A 17,525-nucleotide genomic window follows, 5' to 3' on the forward strand; every position below is an offset into this window, starting at 1 on the left:
GAAAAGAAATTGATGATATCGCTGCGTCACGTGAAAAGCAGTGTCTTCTGTGTGCTCGCAGACATCAAACAGGCAAGTACATTCCAGGACTCTTCACGCTGCATGCAATCCCAGCATTTAGTCCAGGGGAAGGGGGGGGTGCGGGAGGGGGCAGTGAATTGAGTAGAGGGGACAGAATGGAGTAGCAAAGACATAAAGAAGAGCCTCACCAGTGGCCTCAACAGGAAAGACAGGAACCTCTTGATTAGGTTCGGAATCCGATAAAGTGTGATCTGCTCTTTCAGGTTTGGATCGACTAGGTCCCCTTTGCTGAAACGAAATGCATATGGAGGACTCAATAGTTTTCCAATTACCTCAGGGCTTTCATACAAATACATGACTCGGCTAGGAGAATGCTCTAAAAGTCCAAGGCTGCTTTCAGCATCCTACAAGGGGCAGCGATTGCCTTCAAAGGGTAAATGGGTATGTATCAACAAGCAGGATGGTTTTCTCCAAGGGTTTCTGAATGGCATCAGATTGGCTTATCCAAGCTGATATAATGTTATATTGTGTATGGCCGGCGTTATCCCTTTCCTACCCACTGAAAGAAAACAACAGCATGCGTCCCACCACTCTCTCCCAAACCCCCATAATGCCCAATTCTCCCAACCACTCCAAGAACGTGTGCAATACCTGGCCTCACACCATCCTCCTTCAAATCGATTCTATGCCTTCCACCCACATCCCTTAAAATGATAAAAATACCTTCCAAACCAACAATTTCTCTGTTGCGCCCTGTGAGTGGCGAGCTCCCATGCCATGTTTCCATAATTCTTCCATATACCCGCAGGCTATACAGTACTCAGCAGGTGTGCCGCTCCAGGGCCTAAATGGCCTTTGTCGCCCTCAATTCCTCCTGGAATTCCGGCCCATAGCTGGATGGGCCTGCTCACCTTAAGAGCTCTTTTGATCAGGACAAAATGCAGATGACAAACAGCGTCCAGGGCTGCTTGGCCAGCACCATCACAACGTTCTTGCAACTACATTTGTAAACATTTGGCTTGTTAACAGCATCGCCCTTCTTATGTGTGACTGTTTAGGCAATTGGCACCGCGATGGGACATTCCCACCTGAAAGAACCCACACGGCTCCAACGACCTACCAGATCTGTGTCTGCTTCCAAGACAAATAAAGTGAGAAACACACCAAAGTTCCCTTTTGAAGAGGAGTTTATATTCATGATTTCTTCTAGCTCAACATGCAAACATGTATTCGTTACGTCTCCCAGACTCCCGCACCAGGACTTATCTGGGATTTAAACCCACTTATCCTGGTGCGGGAGTCTGGGAGACATTTCTTGCTGCTTCCTCCGTGTTGGCGTCTCTCTCATGTCAACATCATCCATCGAAGCATGTTGAAGCACCTGTATCCATAAAGACATTGATTGGAAAAGGTTTGAACGGATGTCTAAGTGGACGTCACGGGCCTCCTGGGGCTGTCTGAATAGGAGACTGGGTTTTCACCCTTGAAGAAGGCGTTTTTCGCCGAAACGTCACGGGACCACACACCATCTGGCTCAGATATGCCTGTCCCCATACACCATCTGATCAATATCTAGACATAGGCCAAAGACTTGGTTACCTCCCTCAAGAACGTAACACACCTTGGAAACAACTACCAGGATGCTCTTTGTAAAAACCTAATTCTGGTTTACTATTCACCGTTGCATGACCTATGTGATCATAATTGCTGTAACAATTGTCCTGCTCTTATGTTCATGCACTAGCAATTCTAGGACCATGTACAAATAACTTGAAAAGTGTGTCTGAAAATTGCCTTTTCTTTTTGTTTTGTTCGATTTTCAATATGTTTGCCAACTTGAAGGCAAGTGTTGTGCATAAAAATTACTAAATACTAAGGGAAACTGAACCCCTATTTCCTCTTGTGCTTTGACCTTAGTTAAAGAAATAAACTAAAAGTCAACCTTGAGATTCTTCTTTTTGTATTTATACCTCGGCTAATCATGAGTATACAATGTCTTTGATATTCAGCATGTCGATTGAGATAATCTTTGCAGAAAATTAAAATGCAAATTGAAGTAAATATATGTGGCGGGACGCCACTATTTTGTTTCAAAAGTGTATAGCTCTAAAGTCCTACCACCTCTCCTGAGCAGTCCCTTCTGTTACCTCCCTCATTAGCTTCTGCCTAGCCTCCATCATGATCTTCTCTCACACCGCCCAGCCTTCCACACAATCTCTTCACACACAGGAACACCTATTCGAAACACCACCACAGAGCACTATACTGCCCAATCCCTCACTAGGCCTGACTCTTGCAGGAGGATGCGTTTTGGACAGAAATGGCTGGAAGTGGATGGACATGGACATGACCATCAGCTCCCTCATTAGCTTCTGCCTAGCCTCCATCATGATCTTCTCTCACACCGCCCAGCCTTCCACACAATCTCTTCACACACAGGAACACCTATTCAAAACACCACCACAGAGCACTATACCGCCCAATCCCTCGCTAGGCCTGACTCCTCCCATGATACACAGGCCTGAGATGCACACAACCACCCTCACACTATCAAGCCATCAGACTACCTAGATTTCGAACACGTACCCTACCCCTGCACACAACCACCTCACCCATGCCCACTAAGTCAAGAAACCCCAGACTGGGTTCCCGCACTGCCGCGAGAACTTCTAGCAACAGCACGTACCACTCCACACCTATAACTAGGTTCACTACGCACCTCAGCTTCAAACCTGCACCACCAACCTCTACACCCTCCAAACTCATACCTAAAGCTTGCCCACCTAGACCAACAACAGGCAAAAACTCACAGAAACCACACCTCAAATGCGCCCTACTCAACGTGCGCTCTCTCTCCCCGCTCATGCTCTTGAAATAAATGACCTTATATCCAGCCATGACCTAGACATTCTAGGTATCACAGAAGACATGCATTACTGCCTACGGCCCTGCCATCACCCTCGCTCTACCCCATGGATACACAATCCACAGACAGGATAGACACTCCAAAATTGGTGGCAGAGTTGCTCTAATCCATAAAGACTCTCTGTCCATCAGACCCATCACCCACCACTGAGAGGGCAACGCAGACATCCTATCTGTCAAACTATCGCTCTCACCCAATAACAACATCAACTCCATGTCTTATATCGGACCCCTGGTCTCCAGGCAAACTTTCAAGGCCCCCTCACCGACCTACTCAGCGACAATATAAAAAAATCCACCAAAACCATACTCCTAGGCGATCTTAACCTTGGCTACGACGACCCCAAAGACAAACCAGCTACAGCTCTGACCAAATACTTTCTAAACCTGGGCTACTCCCAAAAAGTCTCAGGCTCCACTCACGCCAAAGGTCGCAACCTAGACTGGGTTGTTGACCACAACTGTGACTCGATCATCACATCTAATCTTGCCCACCCGTGGACTGACCACAATTGCATTCAATTCTCCATTCCTATTGACCATTGCTCCAAAATCCTCACTCATGCCCCTATGGCGCAAACCAGAAGCACAAAAAAACGTACAGTAGAAAACATCCTACCATACCTCAACACCCATGCCTAGCACCCCCTTTCTCTTAGGACCCCACCATCCTAGCAGACATCTTCATGGACACCCTCCTCAATGCAGTAAACTCAATAGCCCCACTTGAATGTAAAAAGAAAAAAAATCCTTCCATAAGAACTCTTGGTTCACTGAAGATCTTAAAACTCTGGGTTCTGACAAACAACTGGCTCTTAAAAACTGGCAGACTAACCCTTGCAACGCCTCCAAAGAAAGCTTTAAGTTGATTGCCCTCCAATACCAACAGGTCATCATCACTGCCAAATGTAACTCATTCAATCCAAGAATAACCAATGCTAATTCCCAAAATAAGGAATTATTCACCATCTTCAATGAACTCACCACTACTCCCACTAGCACCGACAAAATCATCAAAGATGAAGCCTGTTGTGCAAGCATACAAGCTGAAATGCTCAATAAAATAGACCTCCTTCAGAAGGAAATCCTGGATCACTATAATGCACTACCCAGCCAGCTCCGACCTACTCCCACCTCCCCCGAGCACAAAATCCCCCACTCACCCAACTTTGCATTCAAAGACATCTCTGAACCAGAAGTCATCGACCTCCTCAAACACTTCAAACCATCACCTTGTAAAGGTGACATATGCCCGCCAAAGATCATACAGGGCTGTTCTGAAACCCTCGCCCCGCTTCCAACAGCATTCATTAACTCCTATTTTAAAACAGGCATCGTACCAGATAGCCTCAAAGAAGCCTGGGTTCGCCCTCTCTTGAAAAAACCCACCAAAGACCCTGCACAGCCAAACAACTACTGGCTCAAACAACCATCCCTTCCCTTCTCAAAATTCTGGACAAGACAGCCCACAACCAAATACAATCATACTTAGAAACTAACTCCATGTTAGGTAAAAGACAGCCCGGTTTCCGCAAAGGGCATGGTACAGAAACTGCCCTACTAGACTTAAAAAACCAAATCACACAAATCATGGACAAAGGCAAGCCTGCCCTCCTCCTAGACCATGCAGCAGCTTTCGATCGTGTAGATCAGAAGACCCTCACAGCTCACCTCACCCAAGCAGCACAATTCTCCAAACAAGCAGCCTCCTGGACCATATCATTCCTCGAAGGCAGAGTAATGAAAGTATTCTCCTACATAGCTAATGCTGCCCCCACCACCATCTACTGCAGAGTCCCACAGGGCTCCTGCACAGCCCCCATACTATACAATCTCTTCACGAAGACCCTGTTCGACAAGTTTGAGGCACTCAATATCGCATACACCAATTATGCAGACGATATAGAAGTCTTGCTACCCCTAACAGGCTAATATGTCCAAGACGCAGAGGCATTACATCTAATCTACGCTACCATCCAAGCCTGGATGGCAGTTCAACGGGGACAAGACCGAGATTCTGATACTCGGCCAAAAAGCCACACTGGCCAAGTTAGACCCCCCTCTACACCAACTTTGACATAGATAACTCCAGCATCCCTATATCCTCGTCAGTAAAGACTTTAGCGGTCCATATTGACTCCACCCTATCAATGGACAAACATGTAAACATCATTGCCTTGTATTTGTATTTGATTTATTTGTATAGCACACCAGGCCCAGGGGCAACCGGGCGCATCACTTAGTTACAACTTGAAAGGCAGACAGAGCAATAATTATATAGTTTACAAGTATAAAAATAACAATGAGAAGACAAAGCAGATTGTATTTACAAGGATGCAGCTATGTACAAGTTAAGCAGTGAACCCAAGGATAGATGTCTTGGGCGGATAGCCAAGATTTGGTAAGGTGTTTGAATCTCATCAAGGAAGGTTCTGCTCTAAGCTCATTTGGAAGCATGTTCCATAATTTAGCTGCCATAATAGGGAAGCTAGTTCCACCTGATCTTTGGAGATTGAAACGTGGAAAGACAAGGCAGTTGGTTTGAGCCATTCCACAAGGTCTGGTGGAGTTGTGGAGGGCAAATCGGTTGGCCAGGTAGCACGGAGCTTGGTTATGAAGGCATTTGTGAGTGAGAGCCAGAGTTTTCAGGGAAATCCGGTGTGGGATTGAGAGCCAGTGAATGTTGCATCTGGTGTCGGATATGTATTGGCACCTGGGAATGTTGAGGTCAGCTCTAATAGCATTATTTTGGACAATTTGTAGCTTATTTAGGTTGCAGCAATTAGTGCCCAGGTAGAGTGCATTACAGTTTGTTTGTTTGTTTGTTTGTTTGTTTTATTATTTATAATGCGCGAGCGTACCCGGGGGTATCAGGGCGCAGACTTTACAAGAATTTTCGAAGCTTGGTTACACTACACGAGGAAAATACATAATACAAATATAGGTGCACAAATGTTATATACAATATATACAAATCAACAGTAGGCCAGCAGGCCGTAATGTAATATACAGATAAGCAATAGGCACACGTGGTTACGATGTGTGCGTGTAGCGCTGGACACTACCTGGTTTTAGTGACAATTTTAGTTTTAGTGACAATTGTGTTACCCTAGCCAGGGTAACACAATTGGCTGAAGAGAGAAAAGGGCGGCTGGCTCTGATAAGCTTGCAGGTATATGCAGCTGCGGATGAGACTGAATTGGTTTGTCTAGCTAGGGATAGAGTCGAGTCAATGTAGATCCCTAGGGTTTTTGTGTCCTTGGCGGTTAGGATAGTATTCCCATCGATGATGAAGGACTTAAGAGCAGGGTCAAGCTTGGTAAGTTTTAGTGGCGAGCCAAGAATAAGGAGCTCTGTCTTTTCATCATTTAGACAGAGTCTGTTTTGTGCCATCCATGCTTGGATGACCTGGTAGATGGCATTGATGGCAAGGGAGTCAGCAGTGTAGGCGCCTGAGATTGGGATTAGTATCTGGGTGTCGTCAGCGTAATTGGTGTAAGTGACACCCAGATAGTCCAAGATATCGAAAAGAGGTTTAGTGAACACGTTATACAACGTGGGTGAGACACAAGATCCTTGTGGCATGCCACAGGAGACAGGTGCAGGTGGGGCGGCTGCTAGTGGAGAGAACACGCGCATTGATCTATTGTCTAAAAAGGAACTAATCCAGGTTGTAGCTTTGTCGGAGAAGTGTGCAGCTGATTTAAGGTGGTGACAAAGAATTTGGTGATTGACAAGATCAAAGGCCGCCGAGAGGTCCAAGAGGAGTAGGAGAGCAAGATTGCCCTTGTCTTTTAGATCTTCGATCTGTGTTTTTAGATCTATAAGGGCAATTTCGGTGCCGTGACGTGGCCGAAACCCAGATTGCCTAAATCCCAGAAGTTTGTTAGATTCAAGGTAATCTTGAATTTGTAAGTATGCGGCTTGGTTGAGGATTTTTTGTAAAAACGGGACCCTAGTGATTGGCCTGTAGTTTGTGGGTATGCTAGCGTCCAGGGTTGTTTTTTTCAGAAGAGGGATAACCCACGCATCCTTTAGGTTGTCAGTGTCAACTGGTATAGAATCAAAGACTTAAATTTCACTAACCTGGGCAGACTGAGATTTGCAACGGAGGCACATGGCTGTCAGAAGATGTGGTGAGGCCCGGGGCAAAACATTTGGTGAGGCCCCCTTACAATTTTTTGCACTCAGCCAGCAGCGGCACATCCGCAAACAGGAGACTCGAGAAATCTCCCCTTGAGTTTGTGTGCAGGAACCCAAATATGGTTTATTAATACAACTCCAAATCCACTACAGCAAAGTTAGATTTCTCTACTGAAGAAAGGTTCATGCCAGACTAACTTTTTTATCATATGAATAAATATATATAGGATGGCATGAGCTCTCCACTGCGCCACCTCCAATTCTCTGAGGGTTTGTCATTTTTCCAAGCAAAGAGTTGAGGGCAGATCTCTTTCTTTGGCTGGGGCCTCCCTCTGTAAACAGCCTCCCTGCCTCGCTGAAACTTGAGGAGAACCATCTCTGGTTCCGGAAGCAACTCAAGACCTATCTCTTTGATTACGCTTTCTCTCTTCCTCTCCCTTGCTGATCATTTGCCTGATCCATGCACTGGTCACCTGGTCAAGCTCTGAATTCGGGCCCAGTGCCCTGCCTGTCCTGTTGCAATACTGCACTGCCTCTTGGCTCCCCTGCACTTGTGGTCTGTATCTGTAACCCTACAGTCCCCACTCTTGCTCTTATTCTCCACCCGTTGGCTGCACTTATGAGTACCCCCACTTGCTACCCATTGGCTGCACTCTTGTTTCTTCTTTGTTCCTGCACTTCTGCATCCTACTCCACCCTCGGCACTTCTCCCCTCCCCTGCTCTTGCGGGATCTGAATGACACAAAGCCTAGTAAGATCTGTGTTTTGTCCTACTCTTTTGTTTCTCCCTCCTGCCTTGTCGCGCCTAGAAACACTTGTATATGGGCACGTTATAAATGCCATATCATATCATTAAGGAGTACCCTGCCCCTGTGTGCGCATTAAAACACACATCATACACAGTGACAAATGATGTACAGTGGAGGCTGGTACATTTCTGAACTTAAGAGGCTTAAATGTTTGAGCCAATTAGGCAGGAACAACAGAGCACAGTGAGGCAGCCCAGACCAAACAAGGGTTGCTTGAGAAGGGTTCTCACTCCCAAGAAAATGTTTGAAACATTGGGTTAAAAGTATGCATTTTACAGCACTTTCTCTGGGTAGAAATCCATACAGTTTGCAATTGGTTTTGTATAAAAGCACCTGGAAATTCCCAATAGTTGCAAATCACAAATTGTGCATAGGAACATTTTCCAATACATTTCATGCCGCCTTTCCACGCGAGATATGCTAGTATAGAAATATAGTCGTGCTGGTTGTTCTAATTATGTCGATGCAGGCTGCATCAATATATGCCATTATTACCATGTACGGACTCCCAGCCAGTAAAAATGCCATGCCACAGAAAGTATATACAGGCTGACTGTGTACCATAAGTGTTATTTCTGGCTAGATTGGCCTACATTCAATGTGGGCCAATTTAGCCAAGTAGTATGTTTGCTTTAACCTTGATGCATAGTCCTGTGCATCAAGGGTAAAGCAAAAAGAGCACTGGCAATGCTAACACTTTGGGGATTCGTGTAGGCATGGGAAAGTCACTTCTGTATTGGTATTAGCTGGCCATTGATAGTGCCAGTTCAAAATGGTTTGAGTACCTGAGCAGCTGATAGCAGTGCCTGGTAAATGCCTAATACTTGTACACAAGCCACAACTGTTGGCTTTGCCAATGCCTATTTTTAAAAGAACTTCAGTGAAAGACACGCAGGGTGTTTTTAAATTGAGTGGCCAAAGGCAGACCCGATTAAGACATTTTTATTACACCAGTTACGTGCTTACAACTCCAATGAAGTCATGAATTCTCAGAAGACTCCTTTGAGGAAACACTGTTTAAAGGTAGCTCAAGAGTTCCAGTGAGAAGGTGTTTTTGGTGGGGAGGGCAGGAACTGGGTGAGAATTGCCATTGCCATAGGGATTAGCATGGCCATGAGAAATCATTTCACTGTTAGCACCTGCATAATTATCCATACATTTTTAGGTAATTGAAATCGTAATGTGGGGTTAGCACTTGCATGCTAGGGGAGTGATTAGAAGGGAAGTGGTGACATGAGATATCTCACTCGCACAGCAGTCCTTAAGTGTGACGTATCAGAAATGAAGGCAAGAGGTAGCTGCTTGTAACATTGAAGCTTCACCAGAATAGTCTCATTCGAAATGTGGAAAGATGTTAGGTGCCCCCACATAAGGAAGTTTTCCCCTTCCTCACAGCCTCCGACGTTAGCGCCTCTCCCAACATTTGAAGTGTTAGTCCCCTTTCCCCCCTGACATTTTAGCCTAGATGCACATCTGATGCCATGAACCCACCCCTTAATGGAGTGGCCCCCAGGGCGGCTACATTTAGGCGTGGTGCTGAACACACACTCACAAAAAACACTTTCACCCATGCATTCATCCACCAGTTACACAACTCCATACATGCATGTATACATTAAAAAAACACAGCATTGACACAAACACCAACATGCATGCATTCATTCATACATACACATACTTATTTAATTTAAATACACATATACACTTAATTTAAAATAAAAAACACTTACCTTACCTCCATGCACCCTAAAAAAGCATCCACGCAGCCGACACGTAGACCTGCTGCCTGACAAGAGAGAACTCCTCTCCCATCAGTCAGCGTGATCACGCTGACAACATGAACACACTGGGTGGCAGGAGAGGAGTCCTCTCCTATCAGTCAGCATGGTCATGCTGAGCAACGTGAACACACTGACTGACAAGAGAGAACTCCTCTCCCATCAGTCACTGACTGACAAGAGAGAACTCCTCTGCCATCAGTCAGCGTGCTCACGCTGACAACGTGAACACACTGACTGAGAAGAGAGAACTCCTCTCCTGTCAGTCAGTGTGGTCATGCTGAGCAAGGTGAACACACTGACTGACAAGAGAGAACTCCTCTCCCATCAGTCAGTCAGCGTGGTCACGCTGAGCAACGTGAACACACTGACAAGAGAGAACTCCTCTCCTGTCAGTGTTAATCATAATTAAGTTGTGGTCAGTCCATGCACACTGTTAGAGATGAAATTGATGGGGCAATTGTGAGCGGCTAGCCAGTCAAGGATTCTACCCTTAGCGCGTGTAGGTTGGTTAATAAGCTGTATGAATCCTGCATTCCTACTCATGCTATCAATAGTCGTGGCAGCAGTGTCATTGGGATCAGTAAGGCCAAGGTTAAAGTCCCCTAATATCGAGAATTGGTTTTGGTATTGGTATTGTGAGTGATGTTGTTAGAAAGGTCCTTAGCGAAGGTGGATAGCGGCCCAGGTGGCCAATAAAGTAGATGGAAGGTGATGGTGTGGTTAGGGGTGACGGCTAGTTTGGCTGTTAGTGCTTCCATAGAGGAAATATAATGCGGAGAGGTGGAAGTTTAGAGCGTTTTTATAGATGATAGCAATACCACCACCTTTGGACTGGTTTGGGTTGCGATCATGTCTGATAATGTTATAACCTGGAGGGATGGCAAGGGAGAGTAGTGGGCCGGAGGCTGCGTGAAGTCAAGTTTCGGTTATAGCCATGAAGTCGAAGTCAAGAGTTAGGATGAGGTCGGCCACTTCTAGTGCGTGTGCAGTGAGTGATCTGACATTGATTAACGCTCCCTTAATATTGCTGGTATTAGGGAGGTTAGAGTGTGGTGATGGTGGTGATGGTGGGTATGGCATGGGTGTAGACGAGGCGGTAGTGTGAGGGTGTTTGTTGAGATGCGCAAAGTGGTGGGAGGCGTGAGTGAGTCGTGAGCCAAGTCTGGCATTTCTCATGGTGATGGAGCATGGTATGTTCGGTGAGGGTCTGGATGCAAAATGTTGGGAGCCATAAGGCTGGGTTGTTAAGGTAAGGGTTGGTGAGCGATGGAGGGCATAGTTATGGTGTTGTGATGGTGAGGGTGTGGAAAGAAGACAGTGGTGTAGTTGATTACAGTCCCACCGGTGTAACGTGTGAGGAAGAGTAGGATGGGCAGTACACATGCAAATAGATTAGTGAGGGGGGTCTGGAACGAGTATGTGGCTATTAGGCTGTTAGAGGAGGGCTTATTGGCATAATACAGTCTTAATGCAGATGCCTACCAAAACCGCAGGGGGGTAATTGGAAACAAGGAGGATAGCAGATAGTTCATCTGAGTGATGCAATGGCATGCACACAATGTTAAGCAACAATAACATTAACCACGGTAGCAATACATTTGGGTACTGAACAGTCAACAATCAGCTGTAGGCGTGCATATAAGTGATTAACACCTAGTAAAATGCAAGTAGGCTAGGGTCAGTATATAGGTGTAACAATCAAATACATTACCCTATAAGGCATTTAAAACAAGGAGGCTACAGGTGATAGTAGGCGCATGGCGGCCAGCGTGGGGACTTAGTAGATCATTTGTGAATCTATTAGTTATAGAGCCAGCGTACTGTGCTGGCGGATGTAGACTGGACTAACACCAAAGAAAGGAGAGACACGCATAATGCCTCATAAGGAAAATAGGAGATAGTACGGGCAGACAGCAACGTTCAAGTCTCTGTATTTGTACTTCGCAACAGTACAGGTGAGTATGAGCCTGGGTGGCGTGTGAGTCTCACCGTGTGTTGGACGAAGGTAGCAGTCATCCAATGCGGGTGGGTGTGTAAATCTGTTTTAGGCAACTTGCGAATAACCTAGCGCAACCGGCAACTCGGTACGCTCGGCCAGCTCCGTCAGTAATAGAGCCTTCTTTCTCTGCCTTACTTCTCTGGCCGGCTCTCGTCTGCCGGTTGCTTGAGATTGGATAAAAAGGGCAGCCAATCACAGCATTGAGGGCGGGGAGGTCAGGCAGCCAGAGAGGCGACAGGATCAGGCGCTAAGTGCACTTCTGGCGGCGGCCAATTTAAGGAAATGCAGCTTAGCCCAGATAAACTTGAAACGGCCGTGGGCACCGAAAACAGCAATGAAACAATTATGCATATGGGCTGGGAAGGTGGATCAGCACAAAATTGAATGTAGATTGCAGCATATTTCTCATTGCAAGGCGGGAATTACCGCTCGTGGCATCGGAGTGTTGAGGGAGTTGGGGGCCTTCGCCTGAGCACTAAACACGAAACTAATTAAGGCCATAAAACCCTTCTTAACCAAATGAAACTGCCTCAATTGCCAGTGCTACGATAGGGGCCGAGCTAGATTACTGAAACGCCCTTCTAGCAGGCACTTCAACAAAAAAAGTAAACAGACTCCAAGTTACCCAAAACGATGTGCTAAGCATTAAGCATTCCGAGACCACATAACACAAGCCAGACAGGCAGCCCACTGGCTACCAGTCAAAGACCGAATCACCTTTATAATTCTCACCATCACTCATTAATGTCTCAATCTCACTGCACCATCATACCTGTCAGAAACCTTATCAAGGACCACATCCTCACGGCCCATCAGAACACACTAAACCAACTAAATCAACAAGGCCAAAGCAGGGGGGGGTTAGGATTACCGTTTTTAGCCCCTAAACTCTGTAACGCCCTACCCACTGCCCTCAGAGCTGAGACATCCCTCACAGCCTTCCGGAAACATCTGAAAACTGCCCTCTTCAATGAACTCCCTCCCCTGCCCCCACCACATCAACATCCTACATCTCACACACTACACTCATCTTCTTGCACTACAATATGTATTTCATGCAAAGTGTATAAGTGTACGGTGTTCAAGCATGTACTATGTTCTCCCTGGCTTCGTTCCTGCAACAAAGCTCTGCTCCTATCTCTGTAACTAATTATTGATCATCCTCTGTAACAAGTGCCACGATGCCTAAGGGCTGCTGTGCGCTCAACAAATATGAATAAAGAAAATAAATAGTGATTAGCATGGGCATGGACAGCCGATGGGTTGATAAAGAACCAAACACCACCTACACACTTTGTTTCCCACCTTATATCACGTTTCACTCGTAGCTGTTCTCCAATGCAATAGTTAAGGTTTATTGGTAGTGCCAGCAGCACCACTTAACAGCCAATACTAAGCAAAGACTTCCTTGCAATGGCGCAGATTTATTGCTTTTTAAAGAAAGAATGGAGACCCACCTGGTGCTTCTCTGTCAGTCTCCCCCATCCCTCGTTGTGTTTACTGTTGCAGCGGGCCTGCCTCTATCTCATATCACTTGATTTGACAAGCAGATATCAAATCTCGCCAGCCAGTGAGTCAGTGGGCTCGAGATTCTAGTACAGCAGACTGTCTACAGCAGACTGTCAGCAGCAGAGCCAACACTGATTTGCTCCCCTGTTGCTGCCAGTCACTGAAGTTGCTTAGGTAATCCAGAATATTAACCCCCACAGGAGAATGAGTGAAATGCTTTACTATGCCCTGCTATGCTATGTTACAGAGTCTTGTATAGCATACTATCTGACATTTTCATGGCTTCTCCGAGCTTCAGAATACACTGTCCTCCTTAAGGCCAGAAATGCTCGGCATGCAACATGAAGGGGCAGTTTGTGGTGGCATGCAGGAAGAAAAGTAGAGTAAATGTAGTACAAGATGACGAGGGGAGTGAGGAAGATGAGAGAGTGATGGTTGTGTAAAGATTTGGAGTGCCCAAGTTGAGAAGTAGGCATTGGGAATTGGAGAATGAGGATGATGGCAGACAGCTGTTCCCCATACACGATCGTAACAAAAAGGAAGTAGTAGGAGCTTCAAGGAATGGGATTGTGAACAAAACCGCATGCGAACAAACCTACTTCCCCAGGCTGCAAAGCTCTGACATATTTGTTGAAATCTTCGTGCTGTCAAGGGTTTTGACCCATGTTGAATCAATAGACTGGGTAGATGTGGGGATGAGCTGTTGCCGCCCATTATTCTATCCCAGAACAAACTAAATCAATAGACTGGGAGGATGTGGGGATGAGCTATCGCCGCCCACATTCATCCAGAATAGGAGAACCGCGCAGTTTGTGCGCACACCAAAATGGTCGCCTAACCTTCCACCCACCAGTGCGAGCGTGATGGGCCAGGGGTGCCATGAGTGGAATGTGTGCCAAAGGAAAAACAGCAGTGCCTGTTAGCTTAAAAAGCCCGTTGAAATCACCTTGGTTTCTCTGAATGCAAGCTAAAAATGCCTATGTCAAACATTGCAGGATATTCAAAAATCTCACTGAACACCAGCAGACATTTGGCAGAATGAAGTTGTGTGCATACAAAATCTGGAAATAAAAAGAGCCCAAAACAATGTTCATAACAGAACTGGCTGAGCTGTGGAGGTCAGCATCTTAAGTTAAACTGAACTGAAAGCCACAAAAATCGAAATGTTTAAATTAAATGAGGGACCTACTTTTGAGTGTCACATAGTTTGTAACTGTTGAAATGTCATAGTTTTGAACTTAGAATCAGCACTCTAGCTGCATGTGTAAAAATTGTCAGTTTGATTTGAATGTAGAAAACTGGGAACAAAAAGTGACATTTAGCTGAAACCTGGCTTAATGAAACTGAATTCTGCCTGACAACTACCCCCGACAGGAGTTGAAACTGGATGCTCAGCCACTCTGCCCCTGGCCAAAAGGAGTTAACACCTCTATGATTAGATTAGGGGTGCAGCAGCTGGGGACTACAGGGAGTTGAACAAAGGCCTGTCCTGGACTCAGGCAAATGTTATATTGGGGGCATCGTAAAATAGCTTCCTCTTGGGAGAAACTGGGGGGCAGCTGTGCCTCTGTGAACAAGCTGGCTTGGAGGAAGTGGATAAACCAGTTATTCCACCATGTGATGTGGGAAACCACACCCCTTTTTGACCAGGGCATAATTTTAAAAAGATAGATAACTCATAGAGCGGACTTGTCAGAATTATATAAGTAATATGATTATTTTTGTGAATTTTCTGTGAACATTTTGAGAGGCGTTCGGACCCTCTGGTGTATTCTGGGGGGTTGCTAGCGGAAAATAGGGTCCCACTCGAAGTGTCAGATTTTTAACATGCAGACATTTGATCAATTAATGTCCATACTCCTTGCGCACATGTGTGTAATTTTGGGTAAATGTCCGATATTGCAAAACCAGTTAAAAAGCGCAAAATGTTGTCATTTTTGAATGCAAGCCCCCAGGAAGATCAGAGGCGGACAAGCATGGACCATAAGGAATATATAATGTGCACATGTAATTTCAACAAATTGTATATCTGGGAAAGATGTATTTGAATCAAATATAGATTTGTGGGCAAACTGACCAGGGGAGGATCCTCTGACCCATAAACAGACCTCATCATGATGACAATCCATTTCCTTCCCCCAATCATGGGAGAGGGGAGAATTGGGCCAATGACAAGTAGAGAGGGGCAGGCTTAGCTAGGCCCAGGCAAACACCCATTTTCAAAACACATAAAAAGAGACTGCTGGAACAGGTAGAGACATTCAATTCCATTTGCTGCGGAGCATGCTGACCGACGACTTCACATCCAGGGATCCAACACTTAGACTTCCAAGCTAAACAGAGACTACAGAACTTTGAACCAAGAAGGCCCACTGCAAGCAAAAGTATTTGTCAGCAGGCCTCAAAATCATTTGCAAACTATTCCACAGCCGGGCGAGCTGTCTGACTTCTTTTGCCAAGAACTCTTGCCAGTACCCAGAAAGCAGTGTTACATCCAGAATCCACTTGATCCGGACCGGAAAGCAGAGCAGTATCCAGAACCAGAGGCCGCTGAATCCAGAGAGGCTAGACCAGCAGAGCAGAGCTGACCCAGATCGCTGTGAGCAGAACCGGTGCCTGATTGACCCGCCGAGCAGACAGAACCGCAGCCGGACGTGTTGACCAGATCCGTGACGAGGCCTAGCTCAAATTTATATTGTGAGTACTTAGCAGAACTGTGCAGAACCAATCTCTTAGTTAAAATAATCTAATCCAAACTATTTTAACCTAAGTAGAACAGCCTCCTAGAAATTGTGTCATCTGTCATTTGTAAAGCTGCACAACTGTCGCCTGTCAATTTTGAAGCTGTCATTTTGAGTTTTACTTTAAATCCGAAAAACTACCTTTATTTAATCGTCCGTATCTCTGGAACCGTTTGGGCTAGGAACGAGGTTTAACTTTCCTCTGAAAGCTTAGAATCTAAGCTTCCCAACAAGCCTAGAGCCGACTTGCTACTCCTTATAGTATTGCCGCAATCACGATTCACGCACTCGCGAATTTACCGCGATTTGCGATTTTGGCTCAATTTCTCCACTTGTCAAAATAGCAGCTCCATTCTTTCCTTTGTTAAAATCCGTTTGCAACTTGGTAATAACTCATAGAGCATTGCTAAAGTGAGCCTGAACTAATACCAACACGCATCTCCCACTCACCCTGAATCTCTAGAGGGAATTAAAATCATTGGCATATTTTCCCATCACATTTAAAAAGCATTTTGGGCCTGTGTTTCAAACTCCTACCTGTTTCCTCTAAGCTTGCTGGGGGGGAACTGAATTTCGTATTGTATTTGATTGCATTCCTGAGAACTGTGTGCTCCTCTTTCCATCTCCTTCCATTTCTTACATTGCATAGGGGAGGGGAGTGAATTGCCAGAGAAAAAGTGATTATCTTATCTTTTGCTAAAATCATATAAAGTATTTCTGTACTGCATTTTATTTCTCATTGCTTTTCCCTTGAAATCATAAAAGTATTTTTGCTACTTTATCCATCCTATACTAACTCCTCATTGATTGTAAAGAAGTGTGCTAGTGCCAGATTACCCATTGTTGATCAACATAATATGTCTAAGTGTACGATCAGATATTAATTTATTATAAAGTGTGATATATATATATTGTTTAAATTCTCAAATAAACCTTTTAATTTGCAAAACAAACCTACTTCTTGGCTCAGTGGGGTCAGGGGGATTCTAAGAGGGGGGTGTTATACAAGGGTGGTCATCCAGAGTACTGAACTAGACATAAAAATACATTAATAAGGGTTTTCCTCAGCATCCCAGACTAGGCATTGACTTGGCTGTAGTGTTGATTGAATATCGCTTACAGTGCCTTTACTATTTCTGTATTTTTTTCCTCTGGCATTTCGTTTGCAGTCCTCTCAGCTGATGAAGTAGCTACTACATTGTCTTCTTCTCTTGATTCTCTTTACCCCACTACTTCTTTCTGCCCTTCTCGGAAACCATCTTGAGCATGGCTTACCGCTCACCTTCTCCCAATGCGACAAGTACTTTGCTGCCTTGAGTGATGCTGGCTTAGTTCCTTTTCGGACACAGATCATCTGTCTTTCTCCGCCTATCACACACTATATGATAATAGTCTGCTTTCAGCAAAACGCTCATACTATCCAGAACATTTGCAATCTCAATCTACTCATCCTATGCGTCTGTTTCAATCACTTTCACGTTTTCTTTCTCCACCCTCTCCTCATTCACTTAACTCCCTTCTAACTGCCTCTGATCTTTCTTCCTATTTTTCTTTAGAGATGGCCACTCCCCAAGTGGCAATCATCCCTTCTTCTACT

The 17,525-nt window shown here is 45.3% G+C and overlaps 1 protein-coding gene across 2 annotated transcripts in view; it reads right to left on the reverse strand.

The window, feature by feature from the left end:
- LOC138548350 (vitamin D3 hydroxylase-associated protein-like) overlaps positions 1-17,525 on the reverse strand; it is a 476,815-nt gene that overhangs the window by 76,502 nt on the left and 382,788 nt on the right. For both annotated transcript variants that reach the window (XM_069642270.1, XM_069642271.1), the window contains one exon: positions 210-309. In XM_069642270.1, coding sequence (XP_069498371.1) covers positions 210-309 — 100 coding nt within the window. The remainder of the gene's footprint in view (positions 1-209; positions 310-17,525) is intronic.

Source organism: Ambystoma mexicanum, chromosome 1q, assembly GCF_040938575.1.
Source record: "Ambystoma mexicanum isolate Mex_15411 chromosome 1q, UKY_AmexF1_1, whole genome shotgun sequence".
In the NCBI taxonomy this organism is placed as follows: Eukaryota; Metazoa; Chordata; class Amphibia; order Caudata; family Ambystomatidae; genus Ambystoma; species Ambystoma mexicanum.